The 14,848-nt window shown below is 42.5% G+C and overlaps 2 protein-coding genes and 1 non-coding gene across 4 annotated transcripts in view; 2 read left to right on the top strand and 1 right to left on the bottom strand.

Annotated features, from left to right (window-relative positions):
- The window catches only part of LOC147611459 (uncharacterized), a 119,665-nt gene extending 116,222 nt beyond the window's left edge, over nucleotides 1-3,443 (top strand). The window contains exons 1-3 of one of the 2 annotated variants that reach the window (XM_086784547.1): nucleotides 846-1,311; nucleotides 1,485-1,702; nucleotides 1,843-3,443. In XM_086784547.1, the coding sequence (XP_086640673.1) occupies nucleotides 1,153-1,311; nucleotides 1,485-1,702; nucleotides 1,843-1,858 (393 nt within the window). In that variant the 5' untranslated portion in view covers nucleotides 846-1,152 and the 3' untranslated portion in view covers nucleotides 1,859-3,443. Of the gene's footprint in view, nucleotides 1-845; nucleotides 1,312-1,432; nucleotides 1,703-1,842 lie in introns of those variants that run through there. The other variant, XR_015263757.1, reaches the window with a different exon arrangement.
- Nucleotides 1-14,848, bottom strand: part of LOC147611460 (uncharacterized) — a 114,835-nt gene that overhangs the window by 68,675 nt on the left and 31,312 nt on the right. The window lies entirely within an intron of this gene.
- Nucleotides 858-1,055, top strand: LOC147611462 (U2 spliceosomal RNA). The gene has a single exon (XR_015263848.1). It is a non-coding gene; the product is annotated as a U2 spliceosomal RNA (small nuclear RNA).

A 14,848-nucleotide genomic window follows, 5' to 3' on the forward strand; every position in this document is an offset into this window, starting at 1 on the left:
AGTTCCTCCCCATCAGTTTGCTCCATTGCAAGGGCATATGATCGGAGATGGCTGTGCTAGAGTCTGTGGAAATGCTCAGAGGATGAGGGACCCATGATGCTTGTTGACCGAGGAACACTCTGTCTCAATACTGGAAGAAGAAGAAGAAGTGATAACCCCCCGGACATACTTATTTGAGCCTGCAATATCTTAAGCCTCTTCTTGCAATAACCTCGTATTGTGTGTAGGTTGTTTATTAGATTCTTTCACCTTACGAAAATGTGGTTCTTTTTAGGACTATTAAGGCTTCTTCTTTCTTTTTTTTTTGTGCGTAAAAGAATAAGGTCTTTTTAAGGTTTTGCAGAGAAAATAAAGAATACTGGTCTTTTTGAAATTTAGCAAGTAAGCAGGTTAGTAATAAAAGAAAATCTTGATTAAAGCCCCCCAAAAAAAAAATATTTAAAACTTGCTAAGCACACTACAAGTTTCAAGACTACTCTTCTTCCCCGAGTTACACAAAAGGCAAGTGATTGTTCTACGTTACATCTCGTTCGGTGGTTTATCGTCCCGTTAATTCGCTGAGCAGGTGAGGTCGTTTTCTTATCCAAAAAAGGCTGGCAAGAAATCAGAAGCAACGAGTGAGGGGATACACGTGTAGAGGTCATGTGGGGTCTCATGGCTTTGTGTCTCCCTCTTAACGGAAATTTACTTATGCTCTTGTTAGAGATGACCAAGAGCATAAGTAAAGTTTGAATCAAGCCGTGACGCACATGCGCGTAGAAATCTCTCGGGCAGCGCGTGATCTATCCATCGATCCCATAAAGGGAAGCCGTGCGTGGGCTGGTATAAAAGGCGTGGGGTGAGCATCGGGAGGCTCGTGCCATTCTCGGCCTCATGGCTGAGATGAAGTGCAGTATCTGTTCTTATCAGTTTAATATCTGATACGTGGCCCATCGGGCCACATGATATTAACCTAATTTCTTTCATGGGGGCAGCCCCCTTCCGGCAGCTTGCTGCCCGGGGGCTGCGCGCGTCGCCTCTGTTTTGCACTGCCTCAGAGGCCCGGCGCACCCAAGATAATTATATAAAAACTCCAAACTGGAAGGAAGGTCCTCTGCCTGCGCGCGCGCGAAAGAAAGAGCGTGGGATTTTGGCAGAAGAGAGGGAGATCGGATGGAGGATATGATGATGATCTCTCTCTCGCACACGGCAAAGAACGGAACGCCTCCACATACTCTGCCTCCTTCAAAAGCCCTGCGCTTCTCCCCGTCGTCGCAGATGATGCAGCAGCAGCAGCAGCAGCAGCCAGCGGAAGGTCCACTTCCCAATCGGGTACACTTCAATTCAAAATATCAATCCCCACTGACCTGACCCTTTGGTTGTTGAAGCAGCTTTTGAGTCTATGCAATAGCAATAATAGTCTCTATGGAGCTCCTGGTACTCTACTAAGTTCTGAGACTCCTCTTCTTCTGGTACTAAGGCATCTGGCCTTCTTGGTGATGCAGGTAGCGACAGTTTTCATAGGATTGATAAGACTCTACCTACCTTCACAAGCAAGGAAAACTTATGTTTGTTTGTGCTTCGCCGCCGTCGATGGATGGTGCTGTTACAGTACTGCATACAGGCCATTCACTCATTGTTGGTCATTGAAGCTTTTGGAAAAATGGAAAAAGGATTGCACACTCAATCTCTCCCTCCCAACAAACATAATACTAAAGTGGAGGTCACTCATCACTCTTAACTGATTTCTCTTGCTCCGTATCTGTTATCCAGCTCACTGACTTGTCTTTGGAACTGTTTGTCTATTGCTGAGAACTGACTGAACTGAAGGAACTTGCATTTTCTCCTTGTGGGCTGCCACAGAAGATCACACAGATAGATGACCCTTCCTGCTTCCTGGTGGGCTGCTTGGAGGCTGCCAGAGCTGAGGGCTGCAATGCATGAAAGGTGTCATGAGTGGGGCTGGATCTACCCTTATACGGGGCCAGGACGAGGCAGTCGAGCAGGCCGACCAGCAGAGGACGACGCATGGGCTGGGCGGACTCCAAAAGTGCAAATTGCGGGCCATTTTGGGTTTTGCCCAAAACTGGGTGCACGCTTGGCCATGCCAGTGCATCCCAAGCTTGGTGCCAGACGGGGGCACGACACGACACTGCATGGTTTCGGGTCTTTGGTTCTGCACCTGTTCATAGTGCACATCCAAGTGCAGAATGCTGGTTGGTGGTGACAGACCAGCAACAATTTTCTTTCATTCACGGGATCGATAGACTACCTTCACAAGGAGAACGTATGTTAAGGTTTTCATTATATGTTTTGTGCTTTTCTTGTCGACGGTGCTCTGCTGCCTGTACCGGCAAGTACGGCCAGACGAGACCGCATACACGCCATTCAGAGGAGACTGGCTGTGGACAGAAATGGCCAATGTTGGTCATTGAAGCTTTGAAAAAATGGTAAGGTTGCAAGTAAGTACTCTTGTGAGGGAAAAGGATTGCACACTAAATCTCTCCAAATTTTCTCTGTTGGCCCAAACATATACCAAAGTGGAGGCATTCTTCACTCCGGTTCGCGGGCTTCAAACTTTCCCACATACACGGCTCTCCGGTTCTCCCAATACTCAAGGTTACTCTTTGATGGAGGAGCCTTACAGGACATCATCCAGGACCATGTGGTTGAGCAGCTGAAGCTGCTACAACGATGGACAACACTAGTGGCATGATCTTAGCCACTGTGATGATCAGAGGGAAGCGGAAGAAGTCAAAACTGATTTCGGGTTGCTGAGACGTTGGAGGATGCCTTGCTGGCTTTTGGGGATTGTTTGTTCAAGGTGGGACAATTGGATGAGGTGGATGCTATTCTAAGCAACCCATGGTTGAATGCTCACGCAGGTGTGGTCTACCACAATGGCATTCCAGGATAGTTCCAGTCAATAGAACCAAAGATAAAGATGATAAGGATGTACAGACGTCGCTTCACCCTTGGAAGCATGGTCAAAATCTCGATGGATGATCGAGTGCATTCTTTTTGGTGGCCACTCTTGGCAAATGTGCATAAGCTTCAAGGATTTCATGGGCCTACTGTGCTCGATCGATGTTTTGTGGAGCACTGTGCCCGAGAAACCAATCCTTTTGATGCAACTGAGGAGGGTCGGGTGGTTTGCATGACCCCTATTGAGCAGGCTTTGTTAAAGAAGCTCAAATTTCTTATGTCAATTGCTCCCGTCTGAGTGTTTTACCGGATTTGGAAGAATCCTTCACGATTCTCTGCAATGCTAGTGGAGGAGGAATTGGGGCAGTGTGATAGCAGCATGGACACGCTGTTGCCCATGAGAGTTGGAAGCTCCGTGGTGTTGAGATCCGGTATTCCAAGTACAACCAGGGTGGGCTGCTCGCAATCCCCTTTGGAAGTGGTGCTACTATTTCTTTGGTTCGGTGTGTTGCATCATGAATCACATAAATATTTTCTTAGTCAGTCCCAGCTTGATTTATCTCCTTGCCAACTTTGGTTGTTGGCACTTTCTTTGTTACTTCATCTTTGAGATTCATTGTGTGTGGGTAAGGAGAATGTGGTTTTTGCTGAGTCAAAGGCCACATAATTTCGGCCGGGTGCTTTATAGGAGAAACCGCATGATGTTTGCGTCAGGACACCATGGTGAGGGCCATATGTTGGAGAAGTTGTCGTATGAAAGTAGCTGACAAGCTTCATCCATCGTCAGTTCCAAAGTTGCCATGGGGGGGTATTTGTATGGACATTATAGTTGGGTTACCAACTTGGAGACTCTAGAATGATTGTATTCTTATGGTCATCATGATCGGTTGAGTAATCATACACACCTTATTCCTTGCAAATCACATGCGAATGTTCAAGGGGTGGCTAGGCTTTTCATTATGGAGGTGTTACATTGAGTTCCGAAAAAAGATAGTCCATTGGGAGGATTTTGGAGGGCCTTGTTATATGGTTTGGGTATGAAGTAAGTTACAGTTCAATATTTCTTCCTTCCCCAAAGTGACAGGTAGACAGAAACACCATAATCTCAACATTGAGGTGTTAATGTAGGGAGCATTAGAAGAAATTTTACTATTGGTGGAGTATGCCATCAACGACACGATGCACGCATCGATGAAGAAGATAGAGGAAAATTTAAAACTCGTCCGCGGCTTGGGCAATTTTTGTGAGAGAGACCGTGAGAAACAACCCTCTAGTTTGCTTACTGAGAAGGAGAATTGAAAGATATTTCTAGCTTGGGCGTTGCAACAACTCCCATGTGCTTCCAAAGCCTTTAACAAACCTAATTTTAGAGTGTAGAGCATGGTAATGATACTATTTGTGTCTCTATGGCCTCAAGAGTGTCACTGCCACTTTGTGTGTCTCTATGGTCTGAAGAGTGGAGCAGGTAGCCTCTATCTATGCACCCAGCCTCTATCTATGCACCCACTCAAGCGTTATTGTGGGTCTACTCCTAAAGGTGCTAGAGGGAGGTAAGTCTTTCACGTGCACCCCGCAATGGCGTACATAGTGACACACTGGATCATTAGTGCAACGTTTGTGTAGTAGTAATATATTTTTAAGAAATATTTGTCGTACGTTGTGACCCCATAGAGGTCAGAGTCATCTTAACTCACTTGGAGAGCCCCATTAGATAAGTGCATGCAGCAGTCAACCATAGGTTAGGTTTGCATCAGAAGCAGTAGCAAGCATGATTGGATTGCTTATGGGCTAGCCAAAGGCTAGCCCATGGCTATAGTTAGGGTTAGGTAACCTGTCTAAGGGCTGTTTACAGTCTTGGACAGCATGTCGGGCCAGCCGACAAGCATTTGGAGCAAGTATGCTCCAGTTGACCAGCATATACAGCATGCCGACAGCATGTCTTGAGCATATGCAGCAGTCGGCTAGCCAATACTGTGTTCTCTACTTTCTCTTCTCTCTCTCTTGTTTGTGAAGGAATGCTAAGGATCTCACCAATCGGTTGGCCAATCGAAAGATGTGAAGAAACAAGAAGAAAAGCTGAAGAATAAAAAAATAAAGAAGAATAGAGACGTGCGGAGGAACAAAGGGATAAGGAAGCCACACGCAAGTATTAGGAAGACCAGCGTTGTCGAGAAGAAGCCGATTGAGAGTTCCAACAAAGACTCAACTCGGAGGCTATCCAAATTCAACATCACCAGATGATGCCCCAGATTCTGGCATCCTTCCGTGAGATGGCTCTAGATACCTTGTCCTCCACCGCCCCTACCACCACCGTCATACGAACTTCTCTAAACTTTAGTTAAGTGTGATCATGCTGTTGTTACTCAGTTCATTTGTCAATTTGAAGCATATTTTCCTTTAGCAAAAATCATAGATCCACAAGACAAAGTCCATGTGGAAGCACCCCAACTCACTAGGGAAGTTGTTACTTGGTGGTAGCCGTACCCTTTCACAGGCCAATTTCAATTTGATTGGGCTACTTTCATGGTTGACCACAAGATCTGTTTTCTTCCTCCACAGTATATGACCAATCTTGAGGATGACTTTTACAAACTCACTGAGAATGGTTCTTGTGTTTTGACCTATTCCAACAAGGTCAGTACCATGGCCCAGCAGTTGGGTATATTGGAAGAAGACAAGCTAAAATAGTTCATTAGAGGTTTAGACGAAAACACTAGGTACCTAGTTAGGAATTTTGAGCCTTGGAGTTATGCACGGGTACTCACCCTCGGTCAGAATTAGGAACTAATGCTGAACGGAGGTAAGCGCAAACAAGTACAATCTAATCCTAAGCCCGAGCAGTCATCTACCCAAGGTAAGGTGGCTCAGAACAACAAAGACCAAAAGAAAAATTCTCATGGTCAATTGGGCAATAAGAAAGATTCCATGCCCAAGAAGACTCATGAGGAAAAAGCTAAGGAGGGGCATCATTGGAGGTTACCTCCAGCCGAATGAACAGACACGATACAAGGTAGAGAAACGTTTTTCTTCTACCACACTGTGGGACACAAGAAGAAGGATTGCACTAAGAGGTAGGCTCAAAAGTCTACCAAGGCACCCACTTTCACAATAGCGACCATAGCATCCCCATCCACACCTCCACCATCAGCCTCTAATGTCCTTCAATGCCCGCTTTGAATTCGGTGCCATTGGTGGTATTTGATGATAAGTAGGAGGGTGAGGTTGAGGGAGAGAAGAAGGCTCTTATCCATGGCTATGGCACTTAAAGGGGACAATAGTTCATTGTTCTCTTCAACATGGGCAGTTGAGGATGCCATCTCTCCGTAGTTGGCAAACAAGATGAGTTGTACCTTGGTTCCTTATCATTTAGATGTGGATGGGTTTACACATGGTCTACTTACACATCTCTCTCATAAAGCTCAACAGTTTGAGTTTCAGGTTCAGAAGTCAACATTCTAGCGGTCATTCTCTCCCCTCTTTTAGGATGTGACATGATCCTCGGGATCCATGGGTCAGACAATATGCACCCATTCGTGATTCGAGGCATGACCCTTTCACTATGGTTGAAGGTTTTCCTGCGCCCATCATGATTTACGGGGATGAAAGCATTGCTAGAATACCACTCATTTCCCACATTCAAGCCCAATGAGCCATAAGAAAAGGAGCAAAGTGTGCATCGATTTATGTCCGCTCTTAGTATAATGCAGTTCAGATAGCACTCGCACTGGAGCAAAGGATGGCTAGACGCTTCTCTCAATACATCAACATTATGCTGTGGAGTAGAGGATGGCTAGACGCTTGTCTCAATACATCAACATTATGCTGTGAGAACCTCCCACCCAATCTCCAAGCACCTAGTAGACGTGAGGACCATCGCATAGAGCTGGTTCCTGGTTCAGAGCCTCCCAATAAGTTCCCCTATTGCCTTTCTAAGGCGCAATAGAGAGTGAGCTGGAGCAGTAGTTATCCTAGCTACTCTGGTCTGGGATTATCCATCCATGCTTCTTCCCATTTGCCGCTCCTGTCCTGTTTGTCCAAAAGACGGATAAGAGTGCATTCTTGTAGACTACAGGGCGCTAAATAAGCTAAGAATTAATAATAGATTCCCCATGCCTAGAAGAGAGTGCATCCTAGAGCGACTCAACGGTGTTAAAGTTTTCACGATTCTTCATAGCCTTTGTCATGTTGACGTCTCACCTATGCACTAGAAATCTACACAGCGAACCTCAATCCAAAATTTGGTCAAGCCTCCGACTTGTTGGGGGAAAAGATGTTGAGGAGACCAACATGACCCTCCCGAAGAGAAAGAAACCCACATTAGGCTCTACTTAGGATGATTGCATGGACATCTGTCACCTAGGTAAGAAGGTGGCTGTTGATTGACATGCTCACCCCTTGGTTGCCGTGGGGGCCAAAAGTGGGAGACCAAAAAGTGTGGATGTGGCCCAAGAGATGGTTCTTGCAATGCATGGTCCCTAATTTCGACAAATGATGCTCTTGTACAATGTCTATATTGCCCTCTATAAGACGAGTTCCTCCACACTAATATCTTCTTACACCTCATGCTATAGGTGTCACTTAGACCTCGAACGTTTCATCAAAAAGTCCACATGGCTAGGAGAAGAGATTACAAGGTAGGGGTCACAAGCTAGGCTCGTCCTAAAGCTAGGGCTGTTGGGACTTTGCCAAAGTCTCTACTCTTTTGGGCTGGGTTCATTGAAGAGATTGTGGGGGGAAGGCTGTAGTCAAGGAGGAGGTTGTTTGGGGTACCACGGTCATGCGATGAGCTAGAGGCTGATTTCTCGGAGCGGTGCTGACAAGGGCACACTCATGCTAGGTGACCCATCTTAGGTTACATGCCTTGAGTGTATAATGGCTGCCACCACATCAACCTCGACTGCAATGGGTTCACAAGCTAGGGGTCTGCCACTATTACCTATTGGGCACTAGGGTACTTATGGTTGTTGGGCCTGTCGAAAGTCTCTTTGGGGGTGGGTCCATTGAAGGGAAGGCTATAGCTAAGGAGGACGTTGTTCGGCGTACCACGTTCAGGTGGTGTGCTAGAGCCCCTATCACCCATGGCTCATAATGATTGTCCCACGCTTGAGCGCCAACAAGGGTACACTTATGCTAGTATAGGTAGGTGCTAGTAGGTGACCCATCTTGGGTTACATGCCTCAAGTGTATGGCTGCCATCACATCAACCTCGATTGCAACGGGCTCACAAGTTAGGAGTCCGGCCCTTTTTGATGTTCGGTACCTACGATTGCTACGCTTGCCGAATGTTTCTGCTCTTTGCGGGTGGGTCCATTGAAGAGACTATGGGGGGAAGGCTTTAGCCAACGAGGAGGTTGTTTGGGCACCACGGTTGGGCGGTGTGCTAGAGCCTTGATTTCCCATGGCTCATAATGATTGTCGCACGGTTGAGCAAGGTGCCGACAAGGGCACACTCATATGCTAGGTGACCCATCGAGCAACAACCATTTCCTGAGAAGTCTAGTGAATTCCACTTGTTAGTGGAAGAAATGTTATACATCTAGCTAGTGGATTGCAACATGACAAGGTATACCCTTCAAAGAGTCTACCTATTAGTGAATTCTACATGTTAGTAGTGGAAGAAATGTTATACATCTAGCTAGTGGATTGCAACATGACAAGGTAGACCCTTTAAAGAGTATGGAACCCTTTTGCCCTTGCAACGACATCTACCATCATGGGAGGGATTCAATTCCCAGATACCAAGCTAGGCAAGTAAACCAAGTTTTAAATAATGAAAGTAAGGCTAATGGATCTACGTTCAAGGAGAAACCATGCTTGCATTGGGTATAGCATAATTGGGAGCCTCACACTACTGATGTGACTTGACAACAAGGACTTTGCAGGCATAAAAATTTCACAAGGTCAATGATGGAGCAAATGCATCAAGGCCCAACCATTGTGTGCATATACGAAGTGGGATCTAGCTTGCATACAAAGGATGCATCCAATTTCACAAGGTCAAGGATGGAGCCAATGCATTGAGGCCCAACCATTGTGTGCATGTATGAAGTGAGATGCAGCTTGGATAGAAAGCACAACTATAAAGATCAAGTTGGAGTCATTAGTATAGTACTTTTTAAGCATGGGATTAATCCATAATAGCAATGCTATTTTCATTTCCAAGTTGTCAACAATATTCCAAAGTTTTCTCAATTTAGTTAATTTCTTTTTTTCGAATTTCTAAATGGGATCATGTGATCGATTAAATTTTTCACTCTCAAGAAGCAAACTCTTACTAGAACTCTCACACTAGTACTGCCCTTGACCTAGTATGTCAAGTTTGGCTTGATGTGATTGAATGGTGATGGAAATCAAGGATAATCTTGTATTTTTTAACTTTAATCTTAAAAGAGGTGGTCTCGGATTTCATGACTAGTAACATTATCTCGTAAGTAAGTGGGGGGAGAGGCCACCTCTGTGTGTGAGAGAGAGTAAGAAAAAAGGTAGATGTACCCAAAAGTTTCCAAAAAATACCAAACACAAAAAATTCTAAACAAACATATGGTGCGAAGCTTCCATGTGTGCACAGTCAAATGCTGATGATGACTTGCAATGTTTGAGCTCCAAATCTGTTTGCTTAACCTCCATATTGTGAAGTATTTCATACACTCTCATTGGAAAAGACATTATCATAGCACGCGCTTTCCCTTTTCTCACAATATAAGATGGCCAAAATGCTATTGTTGGACAAGAGGCTTTGTTTGCGTTACTTATGAGAGATTATATCCAATATAGACAATATTTTATTGTCTATATTGTTGGACAAGAGGCTTTGTTTGCGTTACTTATGAGAGATTATATCCAATATAGACAATATTTTATTGGTGATGATGATTAAGTTGTTGATGTCGGATGAAGCCAAGCTTTTGTTTCTTGAAGACCACACCCCATTGTTTTCTAGTTTGTCAATGAAGGCAAAGACAATGTGTGAGATATTGCTTTCATACAATTTTCTTAAACCGACCCTTTGTATTAGTCGTGTTATTCTAATACCTTGAGGATTTGTGTATCTTATACATTTTTCTTAAGATTTTACTAAGGTTTTATTTCCTATAGCAATTCTCCTTGCAATAATCCTCAAAGGTTTTTGAGATCCTATTACCTAAGTTGTTTATTAAATTCTGACACCTTAGTAAAGAGTGGTTCTTGTATACCTTAAGACTTTAAGGTTTCGTAATTAAGAATAATATAGGTCTTTTCGCAATTTAAAAAGTGCTTATTGAATAGTTTTTAGTATTTATTTAAATCAATAAATATTTTTAAATTCATTAATGATAACTTCAAGATAATTTCTTGCTCAATAAAGGTAAGCATATTGTATGTGTCAAGCTAATACACAATCAGAGACATCTTCTTCCCTTAACTACTTTTCTCCTACTTACATTAACTAGTTAATCGTTAATTGACTTAGCACCTTAGATACTTTTCAAATCCTTATACCAGCCTAGTTCCCAGATTTGATACTATGGATAATCTTCTTAACAACTATAACTATATAAACTATTCAAATAGTTGTACTTCAATTGAGAAAGTGAGAACACCCATTGAAGCTTGCAATCTCAGATTTCTTTTTGGCCAACAAGTGGCTTCTTTTGTTAACTCTTAGGCGAAACATTATTAGCTTTATATTTGCATTCACTTAGGGACATGGCCTTAGCTCTTCTAGGTATGTTGAAGCTTGCTACTAGGTTAACAATATTGATATTGATTGATGGATCCTAGAAAGAGGTGCTTGTATTAATAATGACAAAGGAACACTTATCTTGTATTAAATCAAAACATATATCAATGAATTACTCTTTTCTATTCACTACATTGCCATTATTACTTTAGGAATTTTTGATTTGGACCATTAGACACACTTTAATGGTAGTGGTAGAATCTTAAAAACATATATTAATGATCTAGTCCTTTGGGTTTCTATCTTTTCCATTATGTCCTCCAGGTTATTTTATTTGGATCATTGAACACACACTAATGGAAGTGGCAAGGTATCATGCTTTATCCTCAAGTTTGTTTTAATTGGATCATTGAACACAAACTAATGGTAATGGTAGGGTATCATGCTTTATCCTCAAGGTTATTTTAATTGGATAATTGAACACACACTAATGGGGTAATGGTAGGGCATCATGCTTTATCCTTTATCCTATAACTTTAAATAGTAGACACTTAGTTTTTTTCCTCCTAAAATATCTTCTTAGGATGCAAATGGCTTTATCCTCAAAGTTATTTTAATCGCATCATTGAACACACACTAATGGTAGTGATAGGGTATCATAAGTTATCCTTTATCTATAACTTTGAATGGTAGACACTTAGCTTTTTTCCTCCTAAAATATCTCCTTATGGCTGGTATGATAAATGGTGGAGTTCGAGTATATCATCCCTATCTAGTATCACTCATGGACTTAGATCATATATCAAATATGAATCTTTTCATGAGACCTTCATACTTTGAAGCTGGTGAAAATTTTGAAAATTTTGAAGCCGATTAAGCTAGAAAGCTAAAACTACCTTCTTCTCCAATCATGCTCAATCACTCTCACTCTCAAGCAAGCAAGCAAGCATGCACACTCAACGCATTCCATCCACACACACACAAGCATGTATCCTACAAGAAAGAGGGAAAGAGCTCAAGACAATAAGAAAACTTTGCACTTGAGAAATGATCAAATTCTTCCATTCACATTATCAAAAGTTGTATATATACAAATGGACTTTGCACGACCACCCATATTAAGTGCCCAGTTCATATCTCTACCCATATTAAGTGCCCAGTTCATATCTCTACCCATATTAAGTGCCCAGTTCATATCTCTACCCATATATACAAGGCCTGTGGTTATGGATAGCTTTTGATACATCATTGGCCCACGACCATTCATAATGTGAATACATCCTAGGCTAGAATCAAGGATTTTGGAAATACAAAAAAGAGATAACAACCCCCCGCCTAGACCTGCTTTTGTCCTTGAGAGCTATAAATGATGGGCATGTTGATCAGAGGATCTTCACTTCATCTTTGCCCCGACAACCTCATTGTGTGAAAGTGTTGCATGCAAAAGGGCTTAAGTTGTGAAAGGCTTAACACGTGAAGGAGCTTAAGTCGTGAAAGGCTTAATATGTGTGATGCTTAAGCTGTGAGATGGCTTAACTCGTGAGATTTTTAAGCCGTGAAAAGGCTTAACCCATGAGATTGTAGGGTTTTAGTTGTGTGAGATTGAAAGTTTTACCTATGAGATTGCAAGGTTTTACCCTGATGGTTTTTTATTTTAAACCATTCTATATGACTTGCAAGCAACAGGTTCTTGTGCACTTATGCTTCACATCCAGAGGGGTGAAAAGAGCATTATGAGTTTATCTTTGATGCACTAATAAGTCTTCGTTTACAGACTTAGGTATTGTTTCTTGAATTTGTGGCTCAATTATTATTGAGGCAATAGGTAAGGCTTCTGGGTGGTTGCCAATGGGGTTGACTAAATACACCAACTCTTGTGTAGGTGTTGTATGCACGAGAGGGGTTGAGTGACTTGCTTGATATTGATTGGGTTTCCATTCTTGTCGAACTTTAGGTGAAGCTATTGGGGTTAACGTCGGGGGTGAGGCTATCTTATCTTTTTTGGATTTTGGCAACCATATGATGGGATTACCATCATAGTATCCTTGTTGTTGAAGCACGTGCATAGGCACCCATCTTTGGATGAGCATTATAAATTGGTGGCTAATGCTTTTGGTGCTGAGGCTTATTTCTTTATGCAGGCTTAGGGGACCTTTTGGTTTGCTTGAAAACCCAAGCTATGTTATTTTCTTTGTAGTACCCTTGTGCTTTCTTACAGTAATCTTTTCGGTACCCACACTTGTTAATATGTTGGAGTTCTTTGAAAAACTCGCATAGGCTTTTGTGGACGGTGTAGTGGAGTACTTTTATTTTTTCTTGGCCTCTAAGTACTATCTCTGAGTACTATGTTGAGGAAGAAGCTTTGTCTGTCAAGGCACCCAAATTTGATTGGGACCTTCATAGTAGCCTTGAGATACAAGTAGCTGCTTCTCCACCCACATTTTGATACCATTAAGATACCTGGATTTTGGTTGTCTTGGTGGATTTTTCTTTTTGGTGAAAGTGGAAGGTTTTGGGTCCTCGTTCAAATTGGTTGGTGCTGAGACTGCAGGTTTGACTTATGGACGTTGTTGAAGATGAGGTTTGAGTGGTGGCTACTGATGTGGAGGCTTTTCAGCATATTGCCATCTCCTTTGGTGAGGTTTGTCGAGATAAAGAGGCATTGGCTCCAGGGCTTTTCCTTTGAGTTCCTTGTTAGAGATAGATGGTTGTGCATATGGGGAACCTTTTGAGGAATAGCTACTGATTGTAAAATTTTGGCATTTAACTTCATTGGTGAGGATGGAGTTGAAGAAGTAGATGCTTTATCGGAGTCGGTCGTTGAGGCAGATGGTAGGTCATTGTGTAGAGGGGATTCTGTGGAAGAGGCTTGTAACTTTTTGCATTCAGCATCATAGAAATCCATCGATTGGATCCTCTTCTTGGCAATATGGTATTGTCAACTTTGTATCATTGACCATCATGAGATGACCCTATTGCTAGCAAAGCAATGTGGTGCTTGGGCAGCAATGGTCCTTTTATGCCCCAAGATCAAATTTCCTTTCAGCATCATAGAAATCCATCGATTGGATCCTCTTCTTGGCAATATGGTATTGTCAACTTTGTATCATTGACCATCATGAGATGACCCTATTGCTAGCAAAGCACAGTGGTGCTTGGGCAGCAATGGTCCTTTTATGCCCCAAGATCAAATTTGCTTCCAACAAATACTCAACCACAAAAACTTGCGAGTAAGGGGGTTAGTATCAATATACATTGTATGTTCAAAGTACCCCAGACATGGCATGTTCAAGTCTTGTGTAATGGAATTCTTTTAGGATAAGCCATGAGTGTTGGTTGACCTAACAAATCCCATAACTCGAGGGTCGTGAGATTTTGCTCTCGTGTTGGATAAAGCTGTGCTTGAATTGTGGTGATTTTATCGGAAAGTTCCAATCCAACCTTGATTCTTGGGATATTCTTAGTAAGATATGTTGGAAGTTCCAGCTCCTCCAAGGTATCTTCCTCCTGTAAGAGAAATCGCACAATGCCTGCAGGAGTGTTCAAGGTGACTGTTTGCATGGATTCATCAAGTGAATATAATGAGTCATGTATCCAAGTTCCACCAAGGATGACATCATACTCAAGGGGATTTGGGGTAACATGGAATCTAAATTCCACTTCTCCACCGATTGTTTGAGTAGCATAGCTAAAGTATCCTAGAACTTCAATGTTTAATCCATTGGCATTTCTTGCAAGACCATTTTCTTTAGGGATGAGTTTAGGTTGCCCCAATGACACCCAAGTGTCCATTATTTGTCAAGATCTTATGATTAGCTTGAGGGCTAATCAACGCGCGTTTGCACTTAAAATCATTGCCCGTAGGGAAATCTAACCATACCATGATAGAATCTTCAAGAGGAACCATGGATGTTTTAGTTTTTGTTTCAGCCTTTAGATCCCATTTCAGTTTCATATTCCCATTCACTCCCATCCTCTTTTTGGCTCTCAACTTTTTCAATAGTACCCAATGTGTAGTACAATGGTACACTCGATCCTCTAACAATTCTAACTGAGATTTGTTTGGAAACTTGTGAATCCATATAGTCGAGTTCTATGTAGCTCTTGATGTCTTTGTATAACTCATGTTCAGCGGTTAAAGGTGCAAGTGTTGACACTATGCTGGCTTCATCATATGAGAGAAGAGAACTCCTCCAAATGAGGATTTGAGAGACTACTTTAATTTCATAAGGGATTCATGGAATTCCTCATGTGCTTTTTCAACCGCATAATTTGTGCAATCTG

This window comes from Cibotium barometz, chromosome 47, assembly GCF_041138505.1.
Source record: "Cibotium barometz isolate CiBa-2024 chromosome 47, ASM4113850v1, whole genome shotgun sequence".
Taxonomy (NCBI): domain Eukaryota; kingdom Viridiplantae; phylum Streptophyta; class Polypodiopsida; order Cyatheales; family Cibotiaceae; genus Cibotium; species Cibotium barometz.